Source organism: Stigmatopora argus, chromosome 21, assembly GCF_051989625.1.
Source record: "Stigmatopora argus isolate UIUO_Sarg chromosome 21, RoL_Sarg_1.0, whole genome shotgun sequence".
In the NCBI taxonomy this organism is placed as follows: Eukaryota; Metazoa; Chordata; class Actinopteri; order Syngnathiformes; family Syngnathidae; genus Stigmatopora; species Stigmatopora argus.
The window spans coordinates 6,682,580-6,699,576 of NC_135407.1; the positions used below are offsets into that span (position 1 = coordinate 6,682,580).

The 16,997-nt window shown below is 43.8% G+C and overlaps 4 protein-coding genes across 13 annotated transcripts in view; all 4 read left to right on the forward strand.

The window, feature by feature from the left end:
• Nucleotides 1-6,354, forward strand: part of fhod3a (formin homology 2 domain containing 3a) — a 30,633-nt gene extending 24,279 nt beyond the window's left edge. For 4 of the 5 annotated variants that reach the window (XM_077590448.1, XM_077590450.1, XM_077590451.1 and 1 more), the window contains 13 exons: nucleotides 84-455; nucleotides 529-1,229; nucleotides 1,585-1,722; nucleotides 2,405-2,563; nucleotides 2,645-2,827; nucleotides 2,957-3,076; nucleotides 3,165-3,326; nucleotides 3,435-3,625; nucleotides 3,692-3,935; nucleotides 4,019-4,042; nucleotides 4,732-4,930; nucleotides 5,049-5,213; nucleotides 5,293-6,354. In XM_077590448.1, coding sequence (XP_077446574.1) covers nucleotides 84-455; nucleotides 529-1,229; nucleotides 1,585-1,722; nucleotides 2,405-2,563; nucleotides 2,645-2,827; nucleotides 2,957-3,076; nucleotides 3,165-3,326; nucleotides 3,435-3,625; nucleotides 3,692-3,935; nucleotides 4,019-4,042; nucleotides 4,732-4,930; nucleotides 5,049-5,213; nucleotides 5,293-5,375 — 2,741 coding nt within the window. In that variant the 3' untranslated portion in view covers nucleotides 5,376-6,354. The remainder of the gene's footprint in view (nucleotides 1-83; nucleotides 456-528; nucleotides 1,230-1,584; nucleotides 1,723-2,404; nucleotides 2,564-2,644; nucleotides 2,828-2,956; nucleotides 3,077-3,164; nucleotides 3,327-3,434; nucleotides 3,626-3,691; nucleotides 3,936-4,018; nucleotides 4,043-4,731; nucleotides 4,931-5,048; nucleotides 5,214-5,292) is intronic. The other variant, XM_077590449.1, reaches the window with a different exon arrangement.
• A 1,313-nt stretch (nucleotides 6,355-7,667) lies between these two features.
• On the forward strand, nucleotides 7,668-9,630 carry gstr (glutathione S-transferase rho). Its single transcript, XM_077590924.1, has 6 exons — nucleotides 7,668-7,917; nucleotides 7,996-8,061; nucleotides 8,232-8,337; nucleotides 8,895-9,013; nucleotides 9,224-9,309; nucleotides 9,392-9,630. The coding sequence occupies exons 1-6, from the start codon at nucleotides 7,750-7,752 to the stop codon at nucleotides 9,513-9,515; spliced, it is 669 nt and encodes a 222-aa protein (XP_077447050.1). The 5' UTR covers nucleotides 7,668-7,749; the 3' UTR covers nucleotides 9,516-9,630.
• Nucleotides 9,631-9,951: 321 nt separating this feature from the next.
• On the forward strand, nucleotides 9,952-15,025 carry LOC144067221 (coagulation factor XI-like). Of its 3 annotated transcripts, XM_077590788.1 has the most exons (10): nucleotides 9,952-10,088; nucleotides 10,157-10,313; nucleotides 10,777-10,886; nucleotides 10,984-11,146; nucleotides 11,293-11,411; nucleotides 11,493-11,625; nucleotides 11,699-11,805; nucleotides 11,870-12,029; nucleotides 12,104-12,217; nucleotides 14,961-15,025. In XM_077590788.1, the coding sequence occupies exons 1-9, from the start codon at nucleotides 10,028-10,030 to the stop codon at nucleotides 12,204-12,206; spliced, it is 1,113 nt and encodes a 370-aa protein (XP_077446914.1). In that variant the 5' UTR covers nucleotides 9,952-10,027; the 3' UTR covers nucleotides 12,207-12,217; nucleotides 14,961-15,025. The 3 variants fall into 3 exon arrangements, with proteins under 3 accessions (XP_077446914.1, XP_077446913.1, XP_077446916.1); XM_077590787.1 differs by lacking the exon at nucleotides 14,961-15,025 and having other exon boundaries at nucleotides 12,104-12,540; XM_077590790.1 differs by lacking the exon at nucleotides 14,961-15,025 and having other exon boundaries at nucleotides 11,702-11,805; nucleotides 12,104-12,540.
• LOC144067223 (coagulation factor XI-like) lies at nucleotides 12,242-15,025 on the forward strand. 4 transcript variants are annotated; one of them, XM_077590793.1, is made up of 9 exons: nucleotides 12,242-12,391; nucleotides 13,132-13,288; nucleotides 13,480-13,632; nucleotides 13,731-13,893; nucleotides 14,042-14,160; nucleotides 14,243-14,375; nucleotides 14,447-14,553; nucleotides 14,617-14,776; nucleotides 14,849-15,025. In XM_077590793.1, exons 2-9 carry the CDS (start codon nucleotides 13,156-13,158, stop codon nucleotides 14,949-14,951), a joined length of 1,071 nt encoding a protein of 356 aa, XP_077446919.1. In that variant the 5' UTR covers nucleotides 12,242-12,391; nucleotides 13,132-13,155; the 3' UTR covers nucleotides 14,952-15,025. The 4 variants fall into 4 exon arrangements, with proteins under 4 accessions (XP_077446919.1, XP_077446920.1, XP_077446917.1 ...); XM_077590794.1 differs by lacking the exon at nucleotides 12,242-12,391 and adding an exon at nucleotides 12,953-13,063; XM_077590791.1 differs by lacking the exon at nucleotides 12,242-12,391 and adding an exon at nucleotides 12,953-13,063 and having other exon boundaries at nucleotides 13,523-13,632.
• Nucleotides 15,026-16,997: the final 1,972 nt, after the last annotated feature.

The window sequence follows — 16,997 nt, forward strand, 5'->3', positions numbered from 1 at the left end:
CGCATTCGTGCAAACACAAGTCCTCTTGAAAACGCCAAAAAACGTCGTGGATGACGAAGGCGTCCGTCTTTTCTCGTCCAAAGGCGAGGCTGACGACTCCGGGGACGGCGTAGAGGCCGAGGAGAAGGAGGTCGAGGACAAGGAGCCTGAGGAGGAGCCCGAGGAGGAGAAGGGGGAAGCCGAGGAAGAGGCGGAGGTGGAAAGCGAGGTGGAAAGCGAGGTGGAAAGCGAAGAGGAAAGCGAGGTTCCGGCGACGAAGGAGCACGAGGAGGCCGAGGGGGAAAGCAAGGTTCCGGCGACGAAGGAGCAGGAGGAGGCCGAGGAGGACAGCGGCATCCTCAGCGACAAGGAGCGACAGAACGAGGAGGTGAACGAGAAAGACAACTGCTCGGCCTCCAGCATCTCCTCGGCCAGCAGCACCTTGGAGAGAGAGGAGCGAGGGAGCGGCGAAAATGGTGAGTCGGGACCTTAAAAACGCAAGATGGAAAGCGCCGCCTATTTTTTAACGGTTCGCCGTCCGTTTTTCAGCCCTCAAGGAAGAAGTAAACAAACCTTGCGGCAAACTCCTGGACAGCAAACTCTTCATGCTGGACATGCTGTACTCGCAAAACAAGAAGGGCGGCGAGGAAGAGGACGACGCGGAGATGGAGAAGGAGGAAGGAGGGGGAGAGGACGAGGAGGAGACTCGCAAGGACGCCGACGGACGGCCCGCCGACGCTTCGCCGGACGACAACCGGGAGGAAAAATCCGAGCAGCGCGGGAGCATACGGCTGTTCGCCGAGCGCTTCGGAAACCTGATCAAGGACATGGGCTGCCCTCACCCGCTTTCAGACGGCCAATCCGGCGAGTCGCTGCCGATCGGCCCTCCCAAAAAGGATTCGGACACCATCTGGGACCAACTCCTGGCCAGCCCGCGAGAGCTGCGCATCGGCGACATCAACTTCACCGACTTGACGGAGGAGGACGACGCGGACGTCCTGAACGGCCCCCTGGTGGGCGGCTGCGGCGACCTGCAGCCTCCTCCACCCCCTCCTCTTCCGCCATTCCCCTCCATGTCCCTCCCCTCCTTCCCCCCGCCACCCCCCGTGCTGGGCACTTGTCCGGCAGCTCCTCCCATGATGCTGCCGCCTCCTCCTCCGCCTTCGTTAGGCCTCTTCATGCCTCCCCCTCCTCCCGAGCCCCCTCTCTTCGGCAAGAAAAAGAAGACAATCAGGTTATTCTGGAATGAGGTGAGACAAGTAGGAACAAACTCTGTGTGTAACATTATTATTTTACCAGGCCAAGTCACATATTTTTCATTCAAATTCCTATCCAAAGACACTAAGTACATTGGTACCTCTACTTACAAAATTAATTTGTTCCCAACTTTGATTTTTGTGTAAGTAGAACCATATTTTACATTGAATTAACCTAATTTTTCCATGGTATTTAATACTAACCCCTTTAAAAATGATAATAGTATACAAATTTGGGATGAAATATTCAAGTTTTTAACAAACGTCAAACACATTAGGCCATTTTCTGTAGCATTTTAACAAAGAGTGATGTGTATACAAAAATGTGTTTAACAAAGTGTGTGTTTAGGTGCGCCCTGAATCGCCAAACAAAGACTACAAGAGAAGTCGAGATTCTGTCTGGTCCGGACTTGATTTGGTGAAATTAGATACAGCCAAACTGGAACATTTGTTTGAATCCAAGTCAAAAGAAATGCCTGTGACCAAGGTAAGAGCCATTCAGTGGCTTTCTGTCTCCTTTCAATATATCTAAGGTTAAGCTGGGTCATGTGTGTTCTGATTCAGATCAAACAACTCTGTTTTTTTTTGAGTGTCCTATAACGTTTCCAAACATAAGGTGTTGAGGTGCAGCCTCACACGAATTGAATTCGTTGAGTTTCCAAATCCTTCTGCACAAACTCTTAACAAAAACAAGACCCGTATGCAGCTACGGTAGTCCACCCTGTTTAAACTGTCACAATCGCTGAGGCAATCCTCAACTTCAACTGAAAGGACCACCATGACTTAAAGCTATGGTTGTAAATTTCTCACTCTAACAAAAATCAACACACAGTTAAATGATCCATTTATTTTTACTCTCTCCATATCTCAATGTTCGAAACGAATCACTGCCAAATTTGGATGCACAACAATTTCAATTTTTACCCAAACTCGCTGAACTACCGTTATACTATGAAAACACCAGTCTGGTGTAGTTCCTCATTAAAATCCCAAACCACAACCACATAGTGAAATTAATACAGTATCCCTTGATTGTATAACCTTGAACCAAACCTGGATGCGCCTACCGCTGCTAACAATACGACCGCATGACGATCCCTTAAAGCTCTCAAATCGGACCACACAGTCGGCGAAATCCGTGAACTTCTCTCCCCGTTTGCGCCTGTCAGAAAACAGCAGCGGACGGCAAGCGGCAAGAGATCATCGTCCTGGATTCCAAAAGAAGCAACGCCATCAACATCGGTCTGACCGTCCTACCTCCTCCTCGCACCATCAAGACGGCGATCCTCAACTTCGACGAATACGCGCTCAACAAGGAGGGCATCGAGGTCTGCCCGGCGGGAATTGGCACGAAATAAAGCTCACGTCTAACGGCTGTCTTCCAATCCCCCTCTGTGTCCAACAAATAGAAAATCCTGACCATGATTCCCACCGAGGAGGAGAAGCAGAAGATCCAGGAGGCTCAATTGGCTAATCCTGACACGCCTCTTGGTTCGGCCGAGCAGTTCTTGCTCACGCTATCCTCCATCAGCGAGCTATCTGCCCGACTTCAGCTCTGGGCGTTTAAAATGGACTACGAGGTCACCGAGAAGGTACGTCCAGAGAAAACCGGCGTAAATGGATCGAAATGGGTGTTAAACCTAAGGCGCCATTTTGGGAGGCATATTCGAAGGAGATAGCATCTCTGAATTTGAAAAAAATGTGTGTTTTTCCACCTGCAGGAAGTGGCTGAGCCACTGCAGGATCTAAAAGAGGGAATGGAACAATTGGAGAAAAATAAAACTCTCCGCTACATCCTTTCCACGCTGCTCGCCATCGGAAACTTCCTCAACGGGACCAACGTGAGTTGGGGACACCTGCTGGGTCGTCAACCTCGTTTTGGATTCAGTGGATTGAGATTTTTTTTCCGAACAAAATCCATTCGTCTAGGCCAAAGGTTTCGAGCTGACTTATCTGCAGAAAGTACCCGAAGTGAAGGACACGGTCCACAAGCAGTCTTTGCTCCACCACGTCTGCTCCGTGGTGGTGGAGAACTTTCCTCAAAGCACGGATCTCTACTCGGAAATCGGCGCCATCACGCGTTCCGCAAAGGTCAGCATTCCATCATTTGCAAAAAAAAAAAGGCAAATCCTATTTGTGTGTGTTAGAGTGAGTTTTTCCCCCCAGAGGCCTAATCAAAATTATCCTTTTGGTTGCCAGGTGGATTTCAACCTTCTACAGGAGAACCTGGGTCAGATGGAACGTCGCTGCAAAGCCTCGTGGGACCATCTGAAGGTGATTGCCAAGCACGAGATGAAACCGCAGCTCAAGCAAAAGATGTCCGACTTCCTCAAAGACTGCGCAGAGCGAATCATCATCCTGGAGATCGTCCACCGCCGGATCATCAACAGGTGGCGCTCTCCTCCGTTCAGCCCCGACCAAAGATGGAATTTCAACTCACCTACTTTCCTTTTTAGGTTCCGTTCCTTCCTGTTGTTTCTGGGCCATCCGTCGTACAGCGCCCGAGACGTCAGCGTGCAGCGCTTCAGCAAGATCCTCAGCGAGTTTGCGCTGGAGTACCGCACCACCCGAGACCGAGTGCTCCAGCAGAAACAGAAACGCGCCGACCACCGCGAGCGCAACAAGACGCGAGGGAAGATGATTTTGGACGTGTCCGTGAGTTGCCAGACCGACGCGAATTCGTCGCCACGGGGGGCTCAGGTTCATTTTCCTCCTCCTCCTTTTTCCTCTTGGTGTCCTCTTGGCGTCGTTCTTTGACTTTCCCTCTTTTTTTTCCTCTGTAGTCTGATGACGAAGAGGAGAGCGAGGTACATTCACGTGTGCCCGTCTCCCGCATGTGCCTTTTTTTGTGTGCACGACATCACTTCCTTTAAGTTTCCAGACCCCATTTTTCCAATTTGAATTCAGTTCTAACGAGCCATTCTGAGTTTTCGTGTTTGAAAATAGTACTTTGCTAACCAACTCTTCACAATTTAGTCTATAATGCGTGTTTGTTTGATTGTTTTCATATGAAAGGGACAAAAAAACACAAAAATAATCAATAAATGCTTCCTCCATTTGTAAACTAAGGTAATTTATTCATATTACGTAAGTCAATACAACTCAGAGAAATCAAAATTGTTATTGATATTTAAATGTAATTTCTCATTTGTATTGCAAAATGAAAATTAAAGACCATAATTGCCCCATATTCAAATAAAATAGAATGCCAAATTTAAAAGTAATACATTGAAGCATTTTCAATTTAATCGCAAAAAACAATTATAAATGATTGGTTCATGTTAAAATCGTTGTCATATACTATGTCGTTAGGGTCGTCCCCCCCTTAAAAGCCCACCATACGGCAAGGGCACAAACAACAAATGAATACAGTTTCTTGTTTCTGAAACATAAGCCGAATAATATGCTGAATAATAAATGTAATAGCGTCAATTATTGAAGACCACAGGTGCACAGCAATGAAAATCTGACTTGTACCACCTATCTTCGTACTCAGAGCGGGCGATATGGTCCAAGCAGCGCTCCTAGCGGCTGCCACGGCGACCACCCCCAAGGTCTGGACCACGCCGAAGACGCCGCCGAACACGAGCACATGAAAGCGGTGCTGAGAACCAGCCTGAGCGGTAGCGGCGACAAGGACATCAGCGCCGTCCCGGGCCTTCGGACGCGCCTTCGATCGCGGCCGGGACGAGGAGGTGAGACTGATTTTAAAAAAAGCCACATGCAGCTCTCGAGCCACGGTTTGCAGGCCCCCTATTAGAGATCAAGGGCCCCGACAACAACGGAACACTTGAAATTTAATTTTTTCCTCAGGTGCCAGCCTGCGGTCGCGGACGCCAGCGGTGGAAGACGCTCAGGTGTGCGGAGACGACACCGCGGACGAGATTATGGAGCGCATCGTCAGGTCCGCCACGCAAGCCCCGGGAAGCAGACCGCAACCGCGAGAGAGGAGGAGGTCTCGAGCCAACCGCAAATCACGTAAGCTTTGGACGATTGTTTTGCTCTATTTTTTTAAGATCATTAACATATAGCATTTGGACATGTTTCTATCCTGCAGTGAGGCGGACCCTGAAGAACGGTTTGACCCCCGAGGAAGCGGTGGCCTTGGGTTTGACCGATTCTGGCGAGCCGCAGATGTAACCCGGTCCGTCCGGCCCGCCGCCTTTGCCACGTGCTCTTCTCGAAGCTCCGCCTTTCTGTCAAGCTGCTAATCTTGCCTCTGGTGTCTGTCTGAGTGATGAAGTCAGTGGTTTTTTTTTCGTTTTGGTTTGTTTTAACGCTGAGAAAAGACAGATTTAAAGCGAGAGGAGAGAAAGCGTCGTCATTGGTGTTCATCGGAACAATCGCTCGCTCGTGGAAGAATCGACGCAAACTTGATTTCTTTTTAAGCTGTGAACTCGTTGCCCAAAGATGGACGGATCGCGTCCAACCGGTTATGGTACCAGGAGAGATTTGAACAAAAAACTAATACAAACAAAATTTAACACAAGAAAGGCAAACCTGAAATGATTTTTGTTTAAGTAAACATTTGCTTTCGGGAAAGGAAAGGTGAATGTGTTGTGCCTTTCTACCAAAAAAAAGGGATGACGCTTTATTGCTTACATGGGTGAAAATGTTCTCAATATTTATTTGAAAACTCTCATGCTCACTTTGTCAGCTTTTTGCACCTTACCAAGTCACCACAAAGGACGTTTTTATTTTTGAGGAACTGTTTGTAAAGTGTAAAAAGATGAGATTTGTTTTTTTTTAACTAAAGTATTTAAAGGACGTGCAGAAAACTCTGCACACGCACAACCTTGTCATCCACGTGTTGTGTTATTTTATTATCTCTGTAGAAAGGTGTATTATATTCGGAGCACAAGCAAAAGAGAAGAGCGTCATCTGTAAAATATGATTTTAAAAAGGGAACGGTTGGTGGGAAGTATTATTTTTATGATGTTACACCTTGCTACTTTTGCTTTTGAGGTGTTTTTATGATGTTTATGTCGCTGGGGGAAAATGCAAACTGGGAAACAACACCACATAAGAGACCATGAAGGCCAATATCTCACTTGAAATAGTATTTGTATATGTTTGACAAGAAATAAAAATCTTAATAAAGGAACTTTGCATTGTGGTTGATTTTTTTAAACCAGTTTTTCTGTATGCCATCAGAAAAAAATAAAAATAAAACCAAATCGGGCGTAGCTAAAGTAAAAGGTGGTCACACCTCGGCTGTTCCAAAACAGGTTTTAGTGCAAATAAAGCCGACATTTGCTGTTTCATCGTGACATGGATTTTTATCTATAATGCGGACACATGCATGACTCACATTTGATGTAGAATAGACTCTATTCTATATCAATAGAGGATTCTGTTTAATTCCATGTTAGATTTTTGTGTCTTTTTGCACTGAAATTGTATTTGCTTTTATGCTGCTGTCATCCGACACTGTAAAAAGTACACAGTACACTACACATAAAGGGCTAATGCATAATGAAATATAAGTGTAATATGATCTATCTTGCGCAATCGGCTCAAGTTAACTTTGAATGTGCTAGATTCTATCAGTTGTATGTGGAGGATATACACACAGTGTTTAATAAATAAGTTGATACTTTGCGGTACCTCGTGTTTTTTTTTGTGTTTTAAAATGAATGTTTTTCCATTTATGGACACCCGTAAGTATATTGAATAGAGGAGAACTGTATTTGTCATTGTAACAATGACAATGGAATTGCAAAAGCCCCACTGTCTGTGCATATATGTTGTCGTGGCAGAAAGTTTGATTCAAATGTGGATTTTTTTCATGTTTTAATGCAGTTTTTCAGTTTGTTTTCATGGTTGCATACGTGTTGGGCGCATGCACGCCCCTGAAAGCTGCAGGGCGTCTCAAAAAAGTGTCATATCATCATGACTTGGAATTCAAACATGACATGCAAAGCTAAAATGAAATACAACCACCTCAACCCAAAATACCATGTTACCATGTAAGCAATCGGAACTTGTTTTGTGTTAAAACAGTGTTGCATTTCATGTGAGAAAAGTAGGCCAAAGGGAAATGATTCACCAACGCCAGAGGCATTTAGCAACTTTTAGTTTCTCACTGTTTTAAAAGTGAACGTCTTACCGAGCTCAGCATTAAATATGGTCGATATTTTCAAATCCCACTCATTGGCAATCAAATTTCCAATCTAACTTGCAAATTCATAACATTTAACTGCTATTAACAAATGTAAACAAACTAAACAGTAAAAATACTCTTTTTAAATTCTATTTATACCCATATATTGGATTTTTTTTAAATTTCTTTTTTTAAACATGATCATTCATTGCCAAGCCTTCCTGCTGAAATGCATTTGTGGTTTAGAACAGTCAATAGCAGTGAATGAGTTAATTGTGGGGGTGTATGAGGTCATATGCCACTCCCACTTGCTTGTTATATAACCAGGCACCAGCGAATCAAACTCATTTCCTCCTCAAACCTCACCAGGGTGACCCACAGTGCTGTCAAGAACCAGCTGTCAATTCAACCATGGCTCAGGATATGACTCTGTATTGGGGCGAAGGCTCCACTCCTTGCTGGAGGGTGATGATCGTCCTGGAGGAGAAAGGTCTCAGCGGCTATAACAGCAAATGTCTCTCCTTTATGAAGATGGAGCACAAATCCCAGGCCGTCATGGACATCAACCCCCGAGGACAAGTAGGTTTCGTCTGCAAAACCGCCGTCAAAATGCACGCCTGTGTTCAGGAATTAATTTGAACTCTTTGTTTGTTGAAGCTTCCCAGTTTTAAGTTTGGGGATAAGGCCATTAACGAGTCCTGTGCTGCCTGCATGTACCTGGAGGTAAAGCTAAATTACTCAAAAATAGAATCCAGTAGAAGTACTGAAGTATTAAAATCTTTCTAATCAAAGTCAAAATTAGCCTGAAAGCCATTTGACTACAAAAGGAAGCATTTTTTGGGGTTCTTGAGTGAAGAAAATGCCTGAAGCAACTTTGTTTTTATGTATGACAGTGTAAATTCAAGGAGCAGGGAAACCCGTTGACCCCGAGCTGCTGCGACGAAAAGGCCAAGATGTTGCAGCGCCTTTTTGAGGGCAACACACTTGGCCAGAAGCTCGGTATGAAAACAACTTGATTTTACAGGTTTCTTTCCTTTATCTGATTGCATCTTGTGATCTAGCGCATGTTTGCCTTTGTTGCCAAGTACATTCCTCCTGGCATCATCACATGCTCTTCCTCCCAAGAGGGGTGCTCATTAGGAACGGACCACCCCGAGAGAATTTAACTTCTCAAAACATGTTATGCACAAACAGGGGCGCCGATGTTAATCCAACAAAGGATTTGAACGAAGTGGCGAGCCAAGTCATGAGACAAAGAACTATTGTTTTGGTTGAGTTTTCATGCCAAATGCTTACAAAGCATATTCTCCAAGCCAGGGGTGTTCAAACTATGCCCCGCTACCCATTATTTTATTGGCCCTGAGCAATTGATGAAAATATACCTGGTTGAATATGGCCTGCAAAAGAATCTTAAATACAATCGGTTGCATTCTGAGCTTTGAACGCCAGATGGAGGTAGAGACTTGAACGGTGCATCTGCATTATTTCAAGTCAATTTGGAAACTGTAAAATTCCAGTACTTTTAATTTTTATACTTTGTTTTTGATCATTTGCAGGTGACGTCATCTATTACGACTGGAAAGTCCCTGAAGGGGAGAGGCACGAGTCTGCAAAAACTAGGAACAGAGAGGCTTTGCGTGTGGAGCTAAAACTGTGGGAAGGATACATGGAGAAGGTATCGTTTATGAAGATCTATTTTGATCATAATAATGTCTATCAATATGCATCCACATAAGTCTACTACAATCCACTACTGAATGAGGATATTTGATAGAAAATAGCACCATCTTGCGGGGAAAAAAAACTGCTTCCAAGGCAGATTGACCCAAAAAACTCTTGGCACAGGTAGCAAATGTTGCTTAACCCTTTGTTCCTGTTTCAAAAGGAGACCGGACCTTTTATTGCTGGGAAGAGCTTTTCCTTGGCTGACGTGGTAGTTTTTCCTTCCATCGCGTATGCTTTCCATCTGGGGTGAGTGTTTTGGGAAAGAAAGACACACACACAAACAAACAAACAAAAACCACTTCACTTTCCCTTTTATTGATTGTTCCAGGTTGTGTCCCAAGCGTTTCCCGAAACTGGCTGAATATCACAATCTGGTGAAGGAAAGGCCCAGCATTAAAAAAACATGGTTTTCTTCCTGGAAAGACAAAAAGGACACTTTGCAGGACATCTAAAAGGCTGATGGAGACCTTCTGCGGTGAAGTGATGGCAACTACGATGGCTTTGCAATATGTGTTGGAACTTAAATGGCAGCTTTTAAGCTTCAGTCAATAAAAGATCACTTCCTTAGTTGTTTGTCATTATTTTGCTTTCTTTTAAAATAACTGTAGTTGGATTATTGATTAAATAACATTATTATTGGAATAATGTTTCTTTAATGAAATATAAGATATCACTCCTTTTACCAATGGGCATTATTTGAGAGGTCAGGGGTGTCCAACATTTTTAGTTTTCCTGCAGGAGAGCCTTCAGTAGAATCGAATAGTTCAAAGGCCAACTTGGATTAAAAAACAAAAGGATAATTACATAATGAGAATGTTTTACAGAATGACTGGTTTTCCTTGTCTGCAAACATTAGGCAATCACGTGTTAGCCAATCACAGAACAGGTCATCTCTAAAGGGGACAAGTCAAAGACTATATAGAAGGCACAATACAGCTGGTGCACTCTAGACATAGTGTTAAAAATGGAGGTGTATTTCATCCTATTAAGTTTCCTTACCCTGACTAGTCTCTCCTCAAGCCAAGGTAAACCTGTTTATTTTATTGACACGTGCAAGTGTGAACAGATTTTGTATTTCCTCCACTTTCTTTAGAATGTAAGCGGGATTTGTTGCAGAATGTTGACTTCCCAGGATCGGATATCAAATTTGAATACTCTCCTGACGTGCAACACTGTCAGCAATTGTGCACACAGTTCCCGTCGTGTCTCTTCTTTACATTTGTACGGCCTGACTGGACTAAGGATCAAAGGTAAAAATTTCAAATAAAATATTGCTCTGTATAAATGAGGATATTTGGCTTTAAGGTCAAAGTTCAGACTGTCGTTCATGCACCTTTTGTTCAAGTCAATTTCAATTCTACTTCTGTTAACCTTACATGTCAAAATATGAACTGTTTTTTTATGCATAAAGCAGACTGCATTTTAATGGATGTTAAGTTCTCATTCGTAGGTCTCCAATTCAGAAAAAAAAGCATTGAAACAGTTGGACTCAGGTTTTGAAAATGTCCAAAATTGGGGGCAAGAAGAGCAAAGCCATGGAAGAAAAAGGCAATATAGCAAAAGTGGGTTTCTAGGCTGTAACGTAATTTACAAAAAGCCGTTCTGCAAGTTATTTAGGTCGTTGAAGAGAGTTGTTAAGCAAAAATGTTGTGATTTTTGACACATTTTACATGGCAAGGCAAACATTCTGAGTGGCGTTTATTCCTGGAACAGGCATTTTTACTGCTACCTCAAGTCTACGTCTTCGGGACAACCCAATCGCCAGACCCCTCTCCCTGGCGTCACCTCTGGATATTCCCTCAAACCTTGCAGCCCCGACCTACGTAGGCCCCCCCACCTCATTCAATTTTTTTCCCCATTGCATGTGTCTCATTTGAACTTGTGTTCATCCTTTGTTTCACAACTGTCTTTGTCAACAAGAACCTTGTCGGCCCCACGTGTACCAAAATGTGGACTTTTACGGAGCTGACTATCGGACCCTGTTCACAGCAGACTACCAGGAGTGTCAGCGAATCTGCTCGAAAGACCCATTTTGCCAGTTTTTCACATTTCTCCAGCCTGATTTCACGCCTGAGAAGTACAGGTAAGACAATTAGCTGCTATAAATGATGACAAAGCTGAATTATGTGGCTTCCATTTACAGTCAGCGGATTGGGCGTTTCTCGTGGTCATTGGCAGCCCAAATTTGCATAACAAAATACCATATTTAAGAGATGTGTGCTGTTTTAGGTATAAATGCCACCTGAAATTCAGCTGGGCTTTGCCAAGGACCTTGAATGTCAACCGGAAAAATGGCGTGGTTTCTGGCTTCTCGCACAGTGCTCAGTTCAGTGAGTACTCTGACACAGGTAAGGGTAACAAAATAAATAAATCAATATTTTCAATGTTGCATAGATTGTTGACGGTGTCAATCAAACATTTACTTCCAGAGTGCTCGACCAAGCTTTTTCCAAATGCTGAAATCGTGGGAGGGGCCTTCATGACACAATCTTCTGGCACGCCAGAGCAATGTTTGGCAATGTGTTCCGCTCATCCACAATGTACCTCCTTCTCCTTCCAGAGGTAATGAGGAATTGTTGTTATTCTACTGTGAGATTACAATCTACTTGATTATTATTTTTTTAAATCTATGCAGCAGTGACTTGAAATGTCTCCTGAAAGAGAACCGAAATGACCTGGAGTTCAGGTCTAAAACTGGTGTCACTTCTGGGATAGCAACACACCATTGTCAACAAGATACTAGTGAGTTTATTTTGGTTTGTTTTTATAATAATAAAAAATCTCCAATTTATGCTTTTCTTTCCAGACTGGGCAAAGACACCTCTGGAGGGAGTTGATTTCCAAGGTTCGGACATTCGCTCCGAACTGATGGATGATGCCGAGACGTGCCAAAAGACGTGTACTATTGATCAACATTGTCAGTTCTACACTTATGTCAATCAGAACTTTGAGAGTGCTTCTTACCGGTACTGTACACGCTCCTCTCCACGATGATCATTTTAGTCACATGTGTCTAAAAACATTGCCTTCTTCTCCACAGGCACAAATGCTACCTCAAGCGCACCACCATCATCCCAGCTCCTCCCAAAGTTGCCAAATTGGCCAATGTGATATCTGGGTTCACTATGAGGGACTGCATTTAACAGTTTGGCTGTGTGTATTACGTGCACCAAATTGCTATTTCTGAAAATAATTCAATAAGATCATTCAAAATGACAAATTGCAAGACAATAACATGGTGGATGTCTTCGCCCTGCTGCGGCACCCCTGAAACATGAACTGCTTCCTTCGGATCCTACTCTCTGGAATTGGCTGATAAGCTCTAGAGGTCAGCGAGCAAAGTGTTTACACGGAACAACATATTTAAGAACTAAAAGCTGGCATGTGAAAGATTAGGAATTATATGGGAAATATTGTATTCCTAATTGAAAATGTGTTGGAAGACTGGAAAGGAATAAAAACATCACATTTAAAAAATATATATATTGCTTTCTATTGAACACGTATCTATGGCTCTGTTGGGAAAAAAATAACTTGATAATCCTCCATTTGCATTTAATTAGCATCTTTGTTTCCTTGTGCTTGTTTGTGATGATGGGAAACCTTTCATTCAGATATGGGTTTCCTCAACGAAATATAAGATATCACTCCTTTTACTAATTGGCAATTCTTTCAGAGGTCAGGGGTGTCCAAACTTTTTTGTTTTTCCTGCAGGGGTGCATTCAGTAAAATCAGATATAGTTCAAAGGCCAACTTGGATTTAAAAAAAGGATGATTACCTAATGAAAATTTTTGACAGAATGACTGGTTTTCCTTGTCTGAAAACATTAGGCAGTCACGTTTTAACCAATCACAGAACAGGTCATCTCTAAAGGGGACAAGTCAAAGACTATATAGAAGGCACAATACAGCTGGTGTACTCTAGACATAGTGTTAAAAATGGAGGTGTATTTCATCCTATTAAGTTTCCTTACCCTGACTAGTCTCTCCTCAAGCCAAGGTAAACCTGTTTATTTTATTGACACGTGCATGTGTGAACGGATTTTTTATTTCCTCCATTTTCTTTAGAATGTAAACGGGAGTTGTTGCAGAATGTTGACTTCCAAGGATCGGACATCAAATTTGAGTACTCTCCTGACGTGCAACACTGTCAGCATTTGTGCACACAGTACCCATCGTGTCTCTTCTTTACATTTTTACGGCCTGACTGGACTAAGGATCAAAGGTAAAAATAAAATAAAAATAAAATAATGCTCTGTATAAATGAGGAAAAAGTATCCTCTTTTTCCAAGGATATTTGGCTTTTAGGTCCAAGTTCAGGCTGTCGTTCATGCATCTTTTGTTCAAGTCAATTTCAATTCCACTTCTATTAACCTTACATGACAAAATATGAAACCGTTTTTTATGCATTAACAGACTGCATTTTAATGGATGGTGATGGCGTTTATTTCCGGGGCAGGTATTTCTACTGCTACCTCAAGTATACGGCTTCGGGACAACCCAATAGCCAGACCCTTCTGCTTGGCGTCACCTCTGGATATTCCCTCAAACCCTGCAGCCCTGACCTACGTAGGCCCCCCCACCTCATTCAATTTTTTTTTACCATTGCATGTGTCTCATTTGAACTCGTGTTCATACTATGTTTCACAACTGTCTTTGTCACGAAGAACCTTGTCTGGCCCGCGTGTACCAAAATGTGGACTTTCCCGGAGCGGACTATCGGTTCGTGTTCACAGCAGACTACCAGGAGTGTCAGCGAATCTGCTCTAAAGACCCCTTTTGCCAGTTTTTCACATTTATTCAGCCTGTTTTCACGCCTAAGGTTATCAGGTAAGACAATTAGATGCTATAAATGATGACAAAGCTGAATTCTGTGGCTTCTATTTACAATCATTGGATTGGGCGTTTCTCGTCGTGATTGGCAGCCAAAATTTGCACGACAGAATACCATATTTAAGAGAAATGTGTGCATTTTTAGGTATAAATGCCACCTGAAATTCAGCTGGGCTTTGCCAAGGACCTTGAATGTCAACTGGAAAAATGGCGTGGTTTCTGGCTTCTCGGACAGTGCTCAGTTCAGTCCGTACTCTGACACAGGTAAGGGTAACCAAAAAAAATCAATCAATATTTTCAATGTTGTGTAGATTGTTGATGGTGTCAATCAAACATTTACTTCCAGTATGCTCGACCAAGCTTTTTCCAAACGCTGAAATCGTGGAAAGGACCTTCATGACACAATCTTCTGGCACGCCAGAGCAATGTTTGGCAATCTGTTCCGCTCATCCACAATGTTTCTCCTTCTCCTTCCAGAGGTAATGAAGAATTGTTGTTATTCTACCGTGAGATTGCAATGTACTTGATTTTTTTTTTTAAATCTATGCAGCAGTGACTTGAAATGTCACCTGAAAGAGAACCAAAATGACCTGGAGTTCAACGCCAAATATGGTGTCACTTCTGGGATAGCGACGCACTATTGTCAACAAGATACTAGTGAGTCTTTATTTTCCCCCAATCACCTGATAAAAAATCTCCAATTTATGCTTTTCTTTCCAGACTGGACAAAGACACCTCTGGAGGGAATCGATTTCTATGGTTCGGACATTCGCTTCGAACTGATGGATGACGCCGAGACGTGCCAAAAGACGTGTACTCTTGATCAACATTGTCAGTTCTACACTTATCTCAATCAGAACTTTGGGATTGCTTCTTACCGGTACTGTACACACTCATCTCCAAGATGATCATTTTAGTCCTGTGTCTAAATACATTGCCTTCTTCTCCACAGGCGCCAATGCTACCTCAAGCGCACCACCATCATGCCGGCTCCTAACAAAGTTGCCAAATTGGCCAATGTGATATCTGGGTTCACTATGAGGAACTGCATTTAACAGTTTGGCTGTGTATTACATGCACCAAAATTGATATTTCTGAAATGAATTCCATAAAATCATTCAAAATGACAGTGTATTGGAAGAAATTCTTTTGTTTGACCTTTTGGTCAATATGAGGTGTCACAGTTGTGTCTCCATTGTAGTGAATCTGAATTAAATCCTGAAATTGAAAAGGAATTTCAAACTCTGGTTTTGTAGATTAAATTCTGTTGGTCTTGGTGGTTGGATATTTTTTCCTTGTGTCCTGTCCGTGTGATCTATTCTGGCTCTCCTTCCCTCGTAATTGTAAGATAAGATTGTAAGATAAGATGACAAAGTCTCTTTGCAATTGCTTGTTCATATTATATCAGTTTTTGTAAGTATAAAAACATCGTGAATGGTTGACATGTCAGCACAAACACTTAACTGTTTGACACTGATTAATCAAACTTTGCCCTGTGAAGGGTTGACATGTCAGCACAAACACTTAACTGTTTGACACTGATTAATCAAACTTTGCCCTGTGAATGGTTGACATGTCAGCACAAACACTTGACTGTCTGACAATCTTTTCCCTGCAAATGACTAAACGTAACAGTCCGAAGTCCTGCCGACAACTGTCTGTTTTCGCATGTATATAAGACTCACCTACTGTTCATTTCGGAGAGAGTTGCAGAGGAACAGACCATGCGTTCACGCTGTTCGAGCTCTCTCCCCATCCTGCTGTCTGGTAGTAAACCTATTTCCTTTAAATTGGTCTCACTCTTTCTGTGCCTGTTCCTGAAGTTGTTTTACAGACCCAACAGTATCACTCGTGTTTCTTATTGTCATCAGCCCCTGTCTGTGAATTTAAACCCTGGTCCACACTTCTTTCCCCTTTTCTTTCACCCTGGCTGAGTTTTCTTCTCTCTATCGCTTGAAACTCATCCCGGTAGTCAACTGTGACTTGTAGGCATGTGCATGGCTCCATTTAGTTTCTTTCACATGACAGCAATTTTTTTTCTGTATTTCAGGCCCCTCCCCCTACACCCCGTCTCGCATTTGAAGTTTTTCAGCCGTATACACGCCACCCCCACTGCCTGGTCTTCCCGGCTCCCTCCCCCGTGGGAACCTCAATGCAGTGTGACTGCGGTCGTGCTCTCTGGAAGCCGCGGTGGTAACTCTGGCTCCTCTCGTCAGAACCCTGCCAGTCAGACGGCGTTTGCGTGTGCATGTTTGTGTGCCATGTGTACCCAATGGCGTCCTCCGCAAACATCCCGCCGCCGCAATAGCATCCGTGCAACCGCCGGCCGACCTCGCACGAGAGCCGTGCCGCCGCCGTCGCCGCGGCGGTTCGGCCTTGACGCCAGCCCCACACGGCACGCACACACACGCCTGTGCATAAACAAAGCCCTCTGGAAGGCGCACGCAAAGCGCGTCAAGGGTTGGCCCGCGAGCGCCCCGGCTCCCACAAACAAAGGGCCCGCTGTAGGACACACACATTTTTTGGACCACAGACACGGCATTCTGGAATGGATCAAAGCATTCTGCAAGCTGCACACAAGTCGCTCTCATCCTCTTGTGACTATTTGGAACGAAGCGCGACACAATTCCAACAAGAAGCGACCAAACAGTCATCCATCAACGCTCTCGCCGACCCACGTGGGATTCGCACTCTTGCTCTCATCTCGCCGTGGCTTTGTCATCTTCCCGCACATGCCTCACAAATGCAGTCTTTGAGATCTTTTTCATCCATTGCTTAAGCACCCCCCCTCTCCCTCCAACTGCCTTGTCCATTGTTGAGGAGACAGCGGCACAGACGAACGGGGACAGATTTTCTTCTGGTAGACCACAGGACTGGCAAAATAGAAAATGATAGACACTAATATGGGGGAAACCTAATTACAGAGGGGTGTCAAAGGCAAGACAATGACGTGGTGGATGTTTTCGCCTTGCTGCGGCACCCCTGAAACATGAACTGCTTCCTTCGGATCCTTCTCTCTGGAATTGGCCGATAAGCTATAGAGGTCAGCAAGCAAAGTGTTTACACGGAACAACATATTTAAGAACTAAAAGCTGGCATGT